Raw genomic sequence first — 17734 nt, forward strand, 5'->3', positions numbered from 1 at the left:
TAAAGATACACATTAAATAAAGTCCTTCGCTTTAAAAGTCAGATTACACTACAATTGTTATCAAGGTAGGACCTCTGTAATAAATAATCATTTCTTTGGCTTTGGGTATAGATATAAAAAAATCCCCCTGAAACACTTTCACATTATATAACATTTGACTGACTACACCATATGAGCTGGAATTATTACGGAGTCAAATTCACGCAAAGTTTTCCCACGCAATCTATAACCATCCTTTTCTTTGTAAATTACCGTCACCATGGAGGAAGAATGTAAATGCTCTTAATTACACACAAAGAACCACACATATGGTAGATTTTATTCATTTTATTGATAAATTATCATTTTTAAAAAGGCCCAAGCCATTTTTCAACTCAAGCTACAGTCTCCGTGTACGGAATATACTATGTACATGTATCGTGTTGTCACATTGAGAACAGGATTAGCAACTACAGTTGTGCCCGTTTGTCCTGACGAAGTTAGGGCGACCACGGCGACAACAGCCAGCTCTGACCACACTGGAGCCGGGCAGGCGCCAGGGGCCAGCAGACACCCGTGGTGCCCCGTCAGCGGCCCAGAACCAGAACACTGCTCTGCGGTACAAATGAACCAGGCTAAAATCATGCAGTATATGTACTTCTCGCTTACACCGATGATTCAAACTGGGAGGTTGCAGCATTTGTGAGCATGCTGTTCATCGTACTGGGAAAGACACGAGACTACAAGCTTATTGCTCACGGTTGAGTATCACAGAGTGCTTTCATCGAAATGGATCTGAGGAAACATCTCCATAAATTTGAAAGAACTAATGCATTTTTCATTAAGCAACCTCCCCTAAGACACACAAATAGGAATATTGGCACAGGACTGTAAGGAAATTTACAGATAACTGAACATTTGAACACAGTACCTTGTTGGGTGTGGGTTAATACGTAACGTTCAGCTAGCAGCAACAAAAACATAATAATTGCATAAAATTGTAGTGCAATGGGCAAGTTGTTCATACAAGATCATTTCTTTTGGTCAAGTCAGTAACAAAATGTATGTCCATCCAGTAGGGGTCATAATGACTCCATGCCAGTCAAAATCCACCAGGAATACCAAGCTGAATTTAGGAATTCCATTCGATCAAAATGAATACCTAACACCACAAATTTAAACGTATTCAAAATTCTTAATTTATCGGACCATTTCTAAGGTTAATTCAACAAATATCAGAGCCAATCGGTCTTTAAGCGTGTTTTCATGTTTACAACCCAGACTGGATTTCAGCTCTCCTAAACGGCCATTCACACGTACGCCTTTTAAAATCAGGATAAAACGAAATCCTTAAAAGGGCTCCTTAAGAGGATGGACGGCGTTTATGCGAAGGTGTTTTCCGGATAGCTGACTTTAATCGCTCCCCAGTAACAGGCTCGTACCAGGCAGATGAGACCCAGCAGATATGCGAAGACCCAGGACACATAGGTAGCGTGGTAACGACTAGCAAAGTCTTGAGTGCCCACCTAACAAAGGTGAAAAACAGGAGATTAACAGGTAATGGGCATTGGATGCAAACTAACACGATACATGAGATCTCAACTTTGAAATCTGTAAAGCTTTGATATAACGCTTACATTTTTCAGATTTTTTTTCACCGTGCATGTTCAGTGCATACTCTTAAATGGGTCAGAGCAAAGTGGATTATTTTGAACCGCATATAAGAAACAAGCCCTTTCTTGTTCAGTCATGTAACATTTTAAGTCTGGCATGTTACCGTCAGAGGATTTTAGAATTTTAAATCCACTTAACGATCATTACAAAATGTTCATAAATCAGTAACATACATGTCAGTAACATACAATGCGACTAGAACTCTCTCTTCAGGACCAGTTTATCAAAAATGGACAAATACCTTTATCCTTACAAATGCTAAGATTTCACTGATCAAGTATACAGTCACTTGCATATTACTTTATAACATAAAAAACTGGTTTTGGGGCAAAAACTCTACTGCCATTTGGGTAATCTTACATGTAGGGTGAATAATGCATTATTTGTCATACAAAAACAAAAAGACAGAACAGAGTGGAAAAGAAGAAAACACCATTGATCCAGTTGATCGAGTACTCACCGTTAATCCAATTCCGATGAAGATGCAGATCATTCCTACCGTGATGTAGGCACAGCAGCGTCTCCTGGGCAACGCACTGCCAACGGATGAGCTAGGGATGAGGATGGCATACAGGGTTAGGCTGAGGTCAAGGGTCAATGCCCCATATGGTGCCAAAACAAAGAAATCACAGCAAGCATCATCCCACAACTGTACACATCAAAAGGATCAGGAGCTTTAGCAGAACAACTAAAAGGGTCTGAAAAAGATTACCAGACATTATCAGACACTGCTAGCTGCGGCCATCCATCTGACAATGTCTGATCTGCCCTGTGATGGTTTTTGTCTTCGTAAGGCACTACTAAAACCACTGGGTATGTACCGGTAATTCTTCATATATCTGCTGTACAGAAAGAAGCAAGGGGGCATATAGTCTTAACCTGTTCTCTACAGGCCAGATGTAGGGGGGGGGGGTGTTGTACAAGCGTTTGTGATCAGATGAGGAATCACATGTCTCCCTCCCCCACTATGAAGGGTTCACAGCAGCCTTCACATGCCTCTCATGTGACTGGCTTCTCTTTTGAAATCACAGCGAATCACACGATGCGTAATCCCCCCGCAGATTTGCTGTTTAATTTAAGTTCCTGTCCATCGGTCCGTTGTCTCAGTGGTGTCTCAGCGGCGTCTCAGTGGTGTCTCCGCTTCGTCCTGCTCTTGCTGGTGCCCTCTGTGCTGGGCACCTGGTATCACATCGCTCTCAGCATGGCACAGCCACCCCAGGGGCATCTGCCCTCCCTCTCCCCAATACCCCCTGGGGTAAGTCCTGACCTCAGGCCAGTATTTCATGTCACACGCTTGGCCTGCGATGTGCAAATCAGACGCTGGCCTTGAAACACAAACTCAGCAACTCCAGGCATAAGAACCCAACTGCAAGAACCTGAACAGGGAAGCCAACATCGCCGTCATCCCAATATTGGGAGCCTGCACATTTGGCATAAATCCACATGGCAGCAGGAAAAATGAAAGCCACTTACATTTTTTTGCAATGCGGGCACTTGGCCAGTGTGTTAAATCTCAACTCCATCCACTGTGGGTAGAACAAAGAAAGTTTCAGAATCGCAATGAATCAAATAACAAAGAAAAAAATGTAAATAAACAATAATAATTTAAAAAATCACCCACTCTATTATGAGGTTAATAATCAAACATTAACTGGACATTTGATTATGACGAGAGTACAAGATGCTAATATGAGTTAGAAAAACTAGCTACCTTTGTTTCAACAAAATCAGTTTTTAAGATAGTGAAGTAAATGACACATTAAATTTGGAATTTCGAGAAGGGAAAATTAATGTTCAAAGGCAAAATGCAGTTATACTAAACAGGGTACATTTAAAATTACCCTTAAATATAAAATCACAGGAAACAATAGAGATTAAGAAAGAATAGAAATCCTTTTAGTCCATTTTATAAGGTCCTGCATGATGCCTCTGTACAGGAGACCAGTGATACGCTGGCAATTTACTGCTCATTTCTACACGATCATTAGTCTGTATGGGAGCAGAGAACGACTGAACACAGGGAGCATTAGGACCTGGAGGGCAGCGGAGGCACCATCAACAGGCCCACCAGGGGGGGACAGGGACACAGCCGCATCACTGTCCTGACACACACACGCACAACAGCAGTGTTCAGTGTTCTGCCGCACGTAGCAGCACAATAAAAGGGTGTGGAGAGTGAGGTCACCGGAGCCTCCTGTCAGGGAGGAACCTAGTACACTTTCATGTGTACTCTGGAGCTGGACGGGCCGGTTAAAGTCAGGCTACGGAAACCCGATGGTGTGGTAGGGAGAGAAATGTTTGTGAGGATTACACAGGACAAAAAAACTCAAAGCGGCTGACAAAATTCCTGGATATTTCTAAAGCACTATCGATTCTGGGTTGAAAAAATGTAAATATTTCCCCCAGCGCCGTGTACCGAGTACAGCGTGAATGCCTGGTGAGCGCGGGTGCGTGTACGTACGAGGAAGGTGTTACCGCAGTGGCCGCAGACGACGCGCAGGCCCTCGGGCTGCACGGGCAGGGCCGGCTGGGCGGGCTGTTCCTCGGGGATCACCATCACCGGGCTCAGGTTGATGATGCGTCTGCTGGTGGGTCAGTGGGAAGAGTGATGTTGAACACACAGGTCTCCCCAACCCCCCCACACTACTTGTGTCGTCGTACTACGAGTGCCCCTGGCTGTTTTTTTTTTACATCCATACTTAACGTCTAGACTCTTGAATACCGACAAGAACATTCTGGAAGCACCACTAAGAATACAAGCGCTTTTATACGGTTGAAACATGGAGTCACGCCTCACATGGAGATGTAAGCTTTGATGCTGGAAGGAGAGCATGCGTCTTGAAGAACGGACTCTGTATCGCCACACAGCACCGTGAGCTACCTGCCTGACGTTCTCAAAGGCCTGCCTTCTCTTCTTCTCCGGGGAACGGTGCGCTGTAGCCAATTTCTCACACTTACCAGTTGGGCCGAGGGCATCCTATCCTTCTGGACGTGTCTTTGCAGATTAGCAGGCAGTTGCAGGGACATCGAACGTACTTCTTTCCTGTTGGTGGGTTTTTGATGGGCTGCAAAAAAGTGTATAAAAAAAAATTAAATAAATAAAAGAAAAAAGTAATGCCACATTTATTAACATTTCATTTCACAAAGACCAAATGTAAAATCTTATTAAAGCCCCCCCCCCCAAAGTGAAAGTTTATCTAGGTGAAAGCATTATTTGCACATAAAGTTGCTGCCTCTGTTGAAATGTGTTTTATAGGCATGCTCCTTCATAATGGTTCTATGGTTACAGACGCTGCAGTATTGTCAGCGTGAAGATGTGCCGAGTCATAGCTGTGGAGCTCAGGCGAACACACGAAGCCCTCTCGTTTGAGTTAGACAGAACACCTCCGCACTCAACACTACCACATTAACGAGGTCAACTTGTTATGCAAATGGATGAATATTTAATCCATCTGAGCTACGATTTAACCAGCAGTGCGCAGACTGAAAGAGAGAGACACTCTAAAATGTTTTGACTCATAATGTCGGGAAGGAACTGAAAGGCAGGAGAGGAAGTGAGCACAGGATTACTTGATATACAATAACGCATTTCACATTCACAATAACAGGTTACAACACTCATCTAATATATTTAATAATGATCAATAGGATTGTACATGCAGGAATAAAAATATTGAAAGCATTTTAAAATGTTATACATGTCACAAAACATCTAGTATATATCTTTGGCCTGACCAGTACAGGTGATATACTATATATTTTTATCCAAATTCTCTTGCTAAAGATACAGAATGACCGAGAATCCATTCAGAATGCATTCTTGTTGAATGGTTGTAAAGTTTTCATCCGTCACATCGAGTTCAGACTCCTGGTGGACTCTCCCAGCCACATATAGTCCGAATCCACGAAGAGAAAAGATACGTGAAGCCACTGCGTTTCCCTGAACTCAAGGCCACGATCCCCTGTTGAGCATCCCAGTGATCTTGGCGCAGTACAACTTTAGATGACCAAGCGTGCAAGCTGATTGGCTGGTGAACTGCTAAGTGCCGAGAGAAAGAGGAAGTAGTCTTGGATGAGCCATTTGGACGTCCGTGTTATCGTGAAAGAAGTGGGTGACTGATGAAACCAGCCTTGATCTTCTTGGACCTGGACAGCCAGATCTCCGTCAATGCGACTAGAACACAGACTCCATCACACAACCACCCAATTTAGACTCCATATTATGCAATAGTCATCAGTGCGAGATTCACAATGCATATTTGTAAGAGCAAATGTGCATGTGCCTCACTTTAAGGAACACAGTTCCAAAGTTCCAAATCCAGCAGTAGGAGGATGATTGAAATCTGATGTCCCACGTTGGGTGCCCAGACTATGTCATGGGTGTGTGGGAATCCTGAGAATTCTGACCTTTGAATGACAGAGCCGTCAATGCCTAGCAGATCTCATAGCTTCCAGTGATAAATGTGTTCTGTTTTAGGCATCAACAGTATCAGTAATGTCATTGACAAAGTAGCTGTATCCCAATCTGTGTGCAGAATGCAAGTTTTGGGGATAAAACATCTAGTTTGAAGAAAATAAATACACAAGGCAGTGAGAAGTGAGAAGGAGACGGAGAGAAGGACACAGGGAGATACAAGATGTCTTGTGACTCCAATTATATTCTACTGTTCTCCTTTCCTGTGTAGGATTTCCTTATTTCAAGAGGTCGTTTAGGTCTTCACTCCCTGGATCCCAGAGAGATGAGGAGAATAAGATGACCACAAAACAATCGAAGGGCCATCTGGTCCTGAACCGACAGCACACTGTTAGCTGACTACCAGCTCAGAGTGACTTACAGTGAGGAAAATATATATGATATTTATTTGTGTGTTACTGCTCGGTGAACACAGCCTGATCATCCAGACTAGCTGATATAAGAAAGCACGACTACCCAGAGATTAGAGGCTCTGCCTGCAGCGCAGTACTGAGAAGGCTGCACTCTCTCAATGAATGAGAAACATCCGAGCAAATAAGTCAAATTTAATTTACAAATTTACGAAAGTTGAGATGATACACCTTAACTGTGTTTCGGTATAATGCTAACAAATATAATGCCCATTCTGTTCAGAGAGAAATGAGAAAGTAGCAATTTGCCTGGGTTATATATACGTATGTGTCAAAAATCATGGGACAGGAACTAGTATGATGTAGGCCCAGAAAAGTACAGCGGTTCAACGTATCGGGGACTCCACAAGTGTACAGAAGACGTCCGGATACAGTTTGTACCAGAGTTGCTCTTCTGTTCACACAGAAAGTTCTAGCCAGATGTCACTGGTCTCGTTCATTAAGCCCCCGTGGGTGGCTGGCGTGTTGCTGACCACTGAGGGTGGTAATGCCCTCTACGACATCTTCACGCTGTGGTACTGAGGACTGAAATGTTCGCACAACTTTGGAAATTGAATGTCCTGTCCGTCAGGGACTCACCACCATGCTTTGCTCGAACTACGATAATTCACACTGCCTCGCCATGAGCTGCCCAGGGTATTTATTTATTTACTTACACACCCTTCTTTTCATTATATCATCCCAATTGGAGTTCTTTTCAAGTATTACAAAAGTTACACATTTCCTTAATTGCAATGATCTACTCATGTTGTTTTGCTGCAATGATGCTTTGGCAATGCCGTGGTCATACCAATAAAGCTTACTGAACTGAAACAAATAGAGATTGAGACAAAGAAGAAAACTTGGAGAAGAGAGAGATTCAAAGTGCGAGAGACGCAGAAAGAGTGAGTGGAGAGACATGAGTGGAGAGAGGCCGTCTTACCGTGGCCTCGTTGCAGACCGTACACTTCACCACGTGCTGATGGAGTTTGCCATCCAGGTTTATAAGAGACTGGCACACACGGCAGTTAATGACAGGAACCCCTCCTGCATCTGGACTGGCGATGGCTGTGTACGGGGGAGGAAGCTCAGCTAATGGGGTGGAACCACACACACACACACACACACACACACACACACACACACACACACACACACAGCTGTTTCATTCCAAAGTTTTATATACTGCTACCATGGGCATCCTGATCCTGTTCATCCAACACTGATAGTTTGTTGCTAGCGTTTCTGACACCGATGTGCTTCCTTAAAATGAAATGAGGTGAGTGCGTGTCAAGCGTGAAAGCATGCCAAGGCTAATACCTTTTGAATACCTTGCAAGCAAGATATTTCAGCAAACTCCACCGCCTAAAAATAAGTGTGTGTGTACAATCATGACAAGATCTCATCTGGCACCACAAATATAAACTACTGCCTCAAATACTCTGAATTTTGGCTGCATGTTATAGTGAAATATAGGATTAGCAGTTATATTGCTTTATATTGAGGTTATGATATTCCACTTATTTCAAGCTTTTGCAATATCAGTGTTGCCACGAATGTTTAACAATTACTTATTACACAGCCCTCCCCTCAAATATTATTATTATAATATGTTAGGATACACTGTTCACTGCTGATGTTTGCTTTTTGATTCCATAGTTTACAAACAGTGTAATGAAGCTATTAAGAGTTTTCACACATTTAATCAGATTATTAAGCATTTGGTTTTGACTCTGAGGCATGACAGGGGCACCGTGGCTAAACCTTTGCACCACACTGCCCAAAACTAACATGCACACAGAGTGCAGCATTACTGTAAGGAATAGTATGATCCTATAGGTATACTGTTAAAACAAAGGCCCAAACCACGCCTTTACTTGGCTAATTAAACATTGAGCTATGTCCCCTCACTGAAGTCTAGACAGAGGATAATTATAATCACTATTATGATTACATTTCAGGTCAAATAAATGTCCTAAATACTAAAACAAAATTCTGGTTGATTTCAATGAGCCGTTTATAAGATTTCGGAGGATCGATTTGTAGAAAAGAAATACACAGGGAGTGAGTCCTCTTCCAACAGAGACTGCCATGTTGTGCCACCATGTTTTTACAGTAGCCCACAAAGGCCAAACCAAATATTGGCTCTACAGTGTGCCTTTCACATTTTTAGGTTGAAACGGCAGCTTGAATTTAGCGAACATGAAGTAGCAAAACAAAATTAGGACAGGTGATTGCAGAAAACACTGGAGTGGCTTTTCCCAGATTGCTGATGAGGGACAAATGTTTCCAGAGCGATCCTAATTTACCTGTTTTCTGCTAGACAGGTGGCCTAATTTAGTGTGCTAAAATAAATGCAGCATGTTTGATAGCTTAGAAAAACATTAATTGGTACCAAGATTCATGTAAAATGCATAATTTTACATTTATGCAGCAATTTATCTTAATATATCTGGTTGTTGATACTGTAAATGGGAGAAAATATACCGGTAGTTATATTCTGAAAACGTACTGGACTAAAATAAATAATATTTTTGCCATTAGCATGTAAAGCTGTTAGTTCCTCTTAGCAATAAAGTACAACTATAACGGGGAACAATTAACAATATTTACTACCTTTCATGGACTCTATAAACCTCTAGTTTTACAGACTAAATAATTAAATGCAACTTCTGTCTACCTAAAGTAACCTCATTACTGCAGGGCTGATTTTGAGTGGCAGTCCACTCTCAGCAGTGACAGTGATGTGTAAAAACTCTGATGCGCTCGTATCAAATTCACTGCTGTACTGCCACCGTGTCAGTGTTGTTGATTTGGTACATGGCTTACATCACTTCCTGTCAACGGGAGCCCTGTGGTTCTCAGTGTGTAATACAGTATTATTATTTATAGGTATTTATAATAAATGTAAAAAATATATATAATTTTCTTTTCAAATGTTTGAACATAGGAACTATTTGCTACATAATCCTATGCTGTAAAATAATAACAATTTATACATATTTAATAGAGACAGGAGAGAGAGAGAGAGACAGGAGAGAGAGAGAGAGAGAGAGAGAGAGAGAGAGAGATATTTATAGTGAATTCAGCACATACACAGTGTAAATGATTCATGGTAATGCCGTGATGTTAGCTTTTTGTGTAAGAACAACACTGTCATGCAGCAACCTGTGACTAAACACATGTTGTCCAACTCCAATATTGGCTAAAGCAGTCTAGTTAGAATGCCTTTTGAATCCACAGACCTGGCAGTTTAACGGACACCGGACAACCCAACAATAATGCCTTTTTATTCTTTCCTTCTTGTCCGAGGACTCTCTTAGGATTCCCCATAAAATGTCCTGGCATCAGTGTTACATCGAGCTCAAATAGATTGGTCACCTAAAACATTTCAGTTTTTAGGGTTACAACAACAACCACTGAACTCAATGGAATAAGTTCATCTTACTAATGGTCAACACCAACTATAACTATATACCCAAGCTAATGCAAATAAAGGACTACATGAGATCTCTAGAACTGCCCCCCCCCTCCAATAATAGCAGATAAATTCACAATATTACATTGCTAAAGAATGGCAAATTTCCATTTGGTTTGTGATATACAGTTATACAATTAAAATGGGACCAGTTCACAGACACTTTAACTGTGGACTTGCAGGCTTTCTTTATGCCTTAAATACCAATATAGCATCTGCCTGTCCTGGTATGGGGGCATTTAGTTTCTGTGCCATTACTTTGCACTCCATGTAAAACGAGAGGCCTATTCCCAAGAGAGCGAAGAACCCTGGAGCCAGCTGCTGCCCAACCTCAAATCTGCACATGGCAGAAGACTTCATGAAATATACATATCGAGTCGTGTTTGGTACTGAACGTTTGGCAATTTCACTTGTAGGTCTCCACGTCACCCTTAAATATGCAGATCTATTCTTGATAGTTTACTTGCTACATGCTAACTTATGGGGCAGGTTTTATGTTCATTCATAGCACCGCTGTCTTAATGTTGCTTTGCATATTAAAGTAAAGGAATGTGGCTGCACTGCATGGCTTAGCTATTGCTTTTCTGCAGGGTAAAAACAAGAATAGCTGTTGTAGGGTCGTTTGTTTGCAGATTTTGCAGAGATGTTTTTTCTACAAAGCCTCTTTTGTTTATTTGCAAAGCCTCTCCGAGACCTGCTGAAAATCACAATCCAAATCACAAGAACGGAGTCCTCTGACTGGACTTCAGTTCTGTTATCCTACAGCCGTAACCAGAAGCTGATAAAACAATTCACAGCTTTCTAAAGACTAGCTCATAGATTTCTTAATTGAGTACTAGGTTTATCTCAAAGTCAACACAGTATATGATTCAGTAAGTGAAAAACAAAGCCTTTTAGCGATTGTCATGGCAAGTCACTATTTTAAGAGGAGAAAACCTTGTCATCCTCACACATTATTTAGAATATACATTTAAATTGCATACTTATCACTGGAATAAGAATAATTCTATTCAGCGTCCTTATACTGCAGAGCAAGAACAGTGTTGCTGGGATTGGTTTCCACATGCTTGCAAGGAAGAGAAATGGAAAGTCAAACAGAACCACAACAATTACAACACTAACCAACACTGTCCCACACTGACCAGAGGTCAGCCGAGCAGTTAGTTCTTCATTAGCTGTGGCTCATGCTAAGCTCTCTTACACATCAGAATTAAAGCGTGTAGGTAAAAAGAAACAAAAATTAGCTTTAATACAGCATTTGGAAAATTACTGACACAAAAGCTAAAATCTCAGCATAAACATCTCTCATGCATGCATTGGACAGAATGTTAGTAAAACTATCCTCTACAAATAAGAGGTTTCAGGTTTCATAGGCTGCTCCTCAGATGTGTGTACATGCACTTTATTGTAAAGGAATATTTCTTGTCTGATTCATATCATGACCCTGCAAACACAAAGAAAAACACCCTGATGCTCACTGATCACTGGGGGACTGAGACTGAATAGACGATAACTGCAGGTCTATCTCAGCTGATCCACTTATACATTTATGGTCCTTCTACAAGTCATTTTTTTATTTTTATTTTAGTTAGGTCTGTAACAAGCTGTAACACAAAGCAATAATCAATGCACTGGCCCGTTTAAGATGATAAAAATGATGGAGTGAATGGACTGTTCAAAATGGAGTCTTGCAGTGCTAATGGGTCTGGACCAAGCCTCAAACTTAGACTGGGCAGGATGAGGAACCCAAGAGGAACACATGTTGACTGGGGGCATTTACAGTTTAATTCCAGTACAAGTGGCCGTCATAAACCACCCAAATCACCTCTGGTCATGTCGTTACTACTTCTGTGTGTCCCAAGCTGATTTCAGCCCCTAACGCACGACAGGAGGGGCGGTAAAGACTCGCCGGCGTCCTTCACACAGCCGACAGAGACTATATCTCAACCAAAAACCCAACATAAAGACCGAGAAGATAGATGTACGTGCGTGTGAAAGCTTCTCGTTGATAAAAACCTGCAGCTCAATTCACTCGCAGCGTAACGGCGGCAGGCTGCAACAACCCGGCGCAAACCTGCATCATTACTACAATTTCTCCTTTATTTTGGGCCTTGCGCTTTCCTGCCTTGTCATTTTATTTTATTTTATTCTTTTTATTTCCCCGGTACTGGTTGTGTAAGGTCTCGGACACACGTTATGTGGATAAGGGAGCTCGGCGTGGTTCACCGCGCTACGCCCGAAATGATTCAGCAGCTCGGCGGGTGTGTGTATTACCTCTGGGGCTGGTCTCCTGCAGGTACGGCGGGGCCGTGGGGGTCACGTTCCCGGAGTTGTGTGCGGACAGTAGCGGTGAACGCTCGTCCATGCCGTCGGAAGCCATTATTAGCAGCGGTTTGACTGAGAATTACAAAATAAACAACGTCTATGACTAACCGTTCCGGCGGTACAGAGTGGGGGGCTGCGAAAATCCAGCGTCGCTCCAGCAGCACGAAGATGAGGCAACGGAGGCGGGATCAAGGGGCGGGGCTGAGGGCGGGGCCAAGGGATGGCAGGATGGGGAAACGTGGGGGTCTCCCGCTAACCCGGAATATTCCGTGTACAATATGGTAATCAGTGTTGTGCCTTTAGCTTTACTGATTACTGATTGTTGGCTGTTGTCTTCCTTTTCTAAACACTGTATATTGACTTTCAAAGGCCGACAATAACAACAATAATAATAAATGTTTATGCGGCTTTAAGAAAACCTCAAGGACATAAATTCCAGAGCACGACGGTCTGTTGATAGGTGAACACGGATGATGAGAACTGTATCATCTCTCACAAACCTTTGATTTCTCCAAACAGGGCGTATCTCCAGTGGATAACAACTCACAAGTTCAGCTCCTAATGTTCTGGAAGTTTAACCTGTGGCTATATACAAATGATCTAACCATGGCTGAGCATTGGTTCATACTAAAAGATGTTGTAGGTGTTGCTATTAATGAATATTGGTGGCTCAGACTATTTCTCATTATTTAGTGTTGGGTTAGATCTTCTTCTTCTTCTTTCAGCAATTCCTGTTTAGGGGTCGCCACAGTGGATCAAACTCCTCCATCTGGCCCTGTCCTGAGTGTCCTCCACTGACACACCAGCCACTCTCATATCCTCTACCACTGCATCCATAAACCTCCTCATAGGTCTACCTCTACTCCTCTTGCCTGGAAGTTCTATCCTCAAGACCCTCATACCAATATACCTCTCCTCCCTCCTCTGTACATGTCCAAAAACATTTTAATCTCGCTTCTCTAACTTTATCTCCAAAACATGCTACATGTGCTGGTCCTCTAATAAACTCATTTCTGATCCTATCCTTCCTCGTCACTCCAAATGAGAATCTCAACATCTTCATCTCCCTCACCTGTCTCTTTGTCAGTGCCACTGTCTCCAGTCCATACAACATAGCAGGTCTTACTACTGTCCTGTAGACCTTTCCTTTCATTCTAGCCGACACCCTTTAACATTTTAATATTACAGTGAAAAAATACAGCAATATATATAAATGTTTGAAAAAATCCTGAATATATAGACATTCAAACATAAGCACAAACACAATGTCAAATAAATATGTAAAACAAATCAAAAGACCTATAACTAGATTTGAAATTGATGAGTATTATGCTGTTTTTAATTTGATTGTGATTGTGATTTGAATTAAGACCTCGGGTTTTGTGGTACAAAATTCCGGCCAATACCAGAATGCTATGGTAAAAGGTTCTTACTTTACGAGTATAAATACATTTTTGTGTATAACTTGTTTAAAAAATGACTTTGTAAGTTATACATTTCTCAAAACTTTGTATTCACATTATACCATTAAACTTTACAGATAACAGCTAAGATATTTACAGGAAATGATCTACAGGATATTTCTTTAAATATTCCATAGTGCAGTTTGGCACACAGTCAGACAACAGGCTTATTAATTCATGGGACTGTAACTAAATCTTATTTATTTTGTGAAACGACACAACATTGATTGCTTATCATTTATCATTTATCTACCTGTTTTACATTTAATTGTTTGGCTTATAGTTTGGCAATGATCGACAGTTTAAGCGTACAGCACCCCCTAGTGGACTGTATGACTCAATGTAACCTGGATTTGCATTTACTTTGCATTTAGCCCATGTTAGATGTTACACAAGGTGGTGATTCAGCATGAAACATGAGTGGTTATAAAGTTCATGATATTCAGACTTGCAATCCAATCCCATTAAACAATGTAATTGTCACAGATTGTTGCAGTAATAAAAATATAAACCAAACATAAAGACTTTAATACTTAGGCCTATAATACAATATAATAGGATAGTTTCTATAAAATGTGTGATGGTTGTTGCACATTTTACATAGAAAAGCATGAGCCCCAGTAAACACAAATTAGTGATGTTTTATGGATTATTAAAATGTCAGGAAAATGTTCTTATTAAAGCCTGCAAGCAATGACATTCAACAGTGAAATAGCAACTGTGGCATTTCTAACAGTGAATGAACATCTTAACTTGAATCTTCTGTAGCATGGCTACTAGTGTTGTGCCAGAGCAATATTTTGAAAGGACAAAATGAAGCTCAGTAATCAGTCACTTTTCTTTACATTACCTTACATTACATTACCTATCTTTACAAAACTTTGTAATGGCACTTTTGTTATCATGAGAATGTGACTTTAAAGTCTATACGTGTGTAATATGCCCAGGGTTGAGGGCATGGAGCTATCGTGAGGCTTGGAAAGCCCTCAACTATCACACGTAATTCCTCCTTATCAGAGGACACCAGACTGGCGTGAAAACACGCTTTAAAACTCACAGCCAATCAAAGGTAAGACAGGACTCTCTAATCCAAATTGGTGGCCACCAGGGGAGGGACTTATCAAGATAAGTTGTTTATGAGAATTTGTTTCACTTGCTCAGTTTCCACCATAACTCAACCACCAGACTACTACTACCCGGTTTACAGAATTAATTCAATTCACCGAAAACACCTGAAAGGTAAGCCTATAAAGTAAGGCTTTGCCTGTAATGTAGGTGTTGAATACAATATGCAACATATGAAGACTGTTTAATTTGCTTGTCTCAGAAACAATTTTTAAAATCCTTATATAAACATTCATCATAAAAACTGCATGCAGTATAGCATTCCATTGCAAAAATCCCCTAACATGATGCTGCAGAAATAGAATGTGCCCTATTTTTAAATTCTTTAAATGTGTTTCATACTAATAAAAACAAAACAAAAAAAGTTATTGTTTATACATCTAATCTTTATGCTTATGAGATGCATTGTAGGAAGCATCTTTTTGCTTTTGTTTATGAAGTCAAAATATGTCATACATGTATTATAGTAACAGTAAATACATTTTCCTTTGTAACCAGTTCATGCATTAAATGGGCACCTCTCCTGGCAAGCAGCCTTGTATAAGCCATGGCAGAATCCAGAGACTACGGTAAAGTATTAATAACATACTGCATCCCACTATAATCTAAAGCAGGGGTCACCAACCTTTTTGAAGCCGAGAGCTACTCCTTTTTGAAACCCTATACAGCATTCCTGGTACGAGGTAGAACAGGCTGTACAAAGCATGTCAGTACCTTTATTTAATTTGTCTACATGTGACACCTAGTGGGTCTGTACCATGACGGTTCTGAAGTGCACAATTAGATCACTGTGTCTAATAAAGTACATTTATTTCATTTAGGATACTTTATTGTCATTGTGCTGCAGTGCAACAAAATTAGAGTGTGGCACCCCATAGTGTACTTTGCATAACAGTGCATAAAATATACAATGCCAGTAACAATGCCAAGAAACTATAAACTCTAAAGATATGGCTATAAATGTACAAACAATTTGCAAACATTTCGAAAATATACAAAGTATTGGACATTTTGCAAACATTTATTGCACATTGGTTTCATATTGCACATAGTAAAGTCATGTTATATTTAGGATAATTTTCATTAACAGGATGAAGAAAACATCATGTTACAGTAGTATTATCCTTCTGCATTTTAAATACATTTACAAATATATGTAGTGTGCAACATTTCCTCCTGAAGTAACTTCAGTGGTGTTTTCCTCGATCGCTTGTGTGATGTGATGTTTGACTGTTTAATGCTATGCATCATTGAGAGCCTGATCCACTGCTTATTACAGTTAATATAACTAAACCAAATAAGGTTATAGCTAGATACAACACTAATAAATCAGCCTCCAACAATCTGGCGCCTCCAAAACCAAACGGATGATCATTAGTAGTAATGGAGACAAAGTAGAGAGAGAGAACCCAGGTTCAAAGACTCTTCCTGTTTTGGAAGGATGTTGGCAATTACAATGCACATATGTAAATGTACACAATTTATGTTTATTTATGTAAATGTATTTATTTGAACAGTATCTGCTGTACATCCAAGTTTACTGGAAATATACTTTATTCCATCCATAATGAACTGGTATTTAAAGATGTTTTGCTTTCTCTACCTCATTTTTACAACATTATTTTTCAACATTAGTAAATTTAGAAATAAACCCATTACAAGGGTATATGTTATGTAACTTTCAGTATCCAGTATCCTATAGTTAGTTTATGACTGTGTGAACTATCCTTTATTTGTAATGCATAATCACACCTTCAAATTATGATGACAGACTAAACAACCATATCACTGGATTTTGCCTGTTCTGTCTGAATCTCTCACAGTTGGAGAATTCCTCACAGAATTCAAAGAACAGATCATCCAACGGGTGACACGGGTCAGTGACATCACTGAGGCCGTCATTTCACAGAGTCTGATCTGTGACGGGGCGGCCCAGCAAGTCCAAGATGCTTCTGCTGGACAGGAGGCAATGAGGCTTCTGTTTCAGGCCTTGGAAAGAGAACCTTCCCAAAACAGAGTGTCCTTTCATTTAATACTAAGAATGACTGAACCTGAACTCATTCAAGAGCTAGGTGAGTTTATGCTATTTTTTTTATCACTAATCAATAATCCCTCAATTACAAAACATGTATTTTTGATTTAATTGCAATGGCTTTCATTATTTATTATATGTATATATTGTTAGCATTTACTAATGTAAAATCATTACACTTTGTGCACTCTTTTTTTGTTTGTTAATGTAAAGCATTTACATAAATTTTGTGTAAATGTGCACAGCATTTATAAACTTCCTTTGTCTTTACATTATCATTGAATGAAAATTAGCCACATATGATTAGTACATTGATTAAATGAGATTCTTCCTATATTCCTAACTGCAAAACACAGGTATGTCTTGAGGTGCCCTTGAGCAAGACACCTAACCCCAACTGCTCCCAAGGCACCGGGCTAGGGCTGCCCACTGCTCTGGGCACATGTGCACCACAGTCCTCTAGTAATCACTAGTGTGTGTGTGTGTGTGTGTGTGTGTGTGTGTGTGTGTGTGTGTGTGTGTGTGTGTGTGTGTGTGTGTGTTCTAACTGCACAGATGAGTAAATGCGGAGGACACATTTTGATTGGGGCGAAAATCACAATTGACAAATATGGCAACTTAACTATGTCTGATGCCTCTGATATCTCTCAAGACTTAACCCTTCACTCTAACTCACTGTTATGGAACTTGCTTATGTAGTTTTGCCTGTATTCAATTTCAGAATTAACCAACTTTGCTTTAGTTATGCAGTAACTGTGAAAAAAAAACAAACCAAAACAGGAAACTAGAAACAGT

The 17734-nt window shown here is 40.5% G+C and overlaps 2 protein-coding genes across 5 annotated transcripts in view; one reads left to right on the forward strand and one right to left on the reverse strand.

Moving 5' to 3' along the window:
* Positions 1-301: 301 nt before the first annotated feature.
* pip4p2 (phosphatidylinositol-4,5-bisphosphate 4-phosphatase 2) lies at positions 302-12503 on the reverse strand. The gene is made up of 7 exons (XM_077008514.1): positions 12269-12503; positions 7460-7608; positions 4612-4718; positions 4115-4238; positions 3127-3179; positions 2114-2204; positions 302-1505 (listed from the first exon to the last, which is right to left on the reverse strand). The coding sequence occupies exons 1-7, from the start codon at positions 12372-12374 to the stop codon at positions 1362-1364; spliced, it is 774 nt and encodes a 257-aa protein (XP_076864629.1). The 5' UTR covers positions 12375-12503; the 3' UTR covers positions 302-1361.
* Positions 12504-14939: 2436 nt separating this feature from the next.
* LOC143516731 (uncharacterized) overlaps positions 14940-17734 on the forward strand; it is a 40108-nt gene continuing 37313 nt past the window's right edge. For all 4 annotated transcript variants that reach the window (XM_077008515.1, XM_077008518.1, XM_077008517.1 and 1 more), the window contains exons 1-3: positions 14940-15021; positions 15406-15476; positions 16731-16979. In XM_077008515.1, the coding sequence (XP_076864630.1) occupies positions 15455-15476; positions 16731-16979 (271 nt within the window). In that variant the 5' untranslated portion in view covers positions 14940-15021; positions 15406-15454. The remainder of the gene's footprint in view (positions 15022-15405; positions 15477-16730; positions 16980-17734) is intronic.

This window comes from Brachyhypopomus gauderio, chromosome 6 (genome assembly GCF_052324685.1).
Source record: "Brachyhypopomus gauderio isolate BG-103 chromosome 6, BGAUD_0.2, whole genome shotgun sequence".
NCBI lineage: Eukaryota > Metazoa > Chordata > Actinopteri > Gymnotiformes > Hypopomidae > Brachyhypopomus > Brachyhypopomus gauderio.

What these genes read in the sequence shown, in the direction of transcription:
- pip4p2 (XM_077008514.1), bottom strand. Translation starts at nt 12,374, where the DNA reads ATGGCTTCCGACGGCATGGACGAGCGTTCACCGCTACTGTCCGCACAC. An exon ending in GCAGGAGACCAGCCCCAGAG is followed by an intron (nt 7,609 to 12,268) that starts GTAATACACACA and finishes CCACCCCATTAG; the next exon opens with CTGAGCTTCCTCCCCCGTAC. An exon ending in ACTGCGGTAACACCTTCCTC is followed by an intron (nt 3,180 to 4,114) that starts GTACGTACACGC and finishes TTCTACCCACAG; the next exon opens with TGGATGGAGTTGAGATTTAA.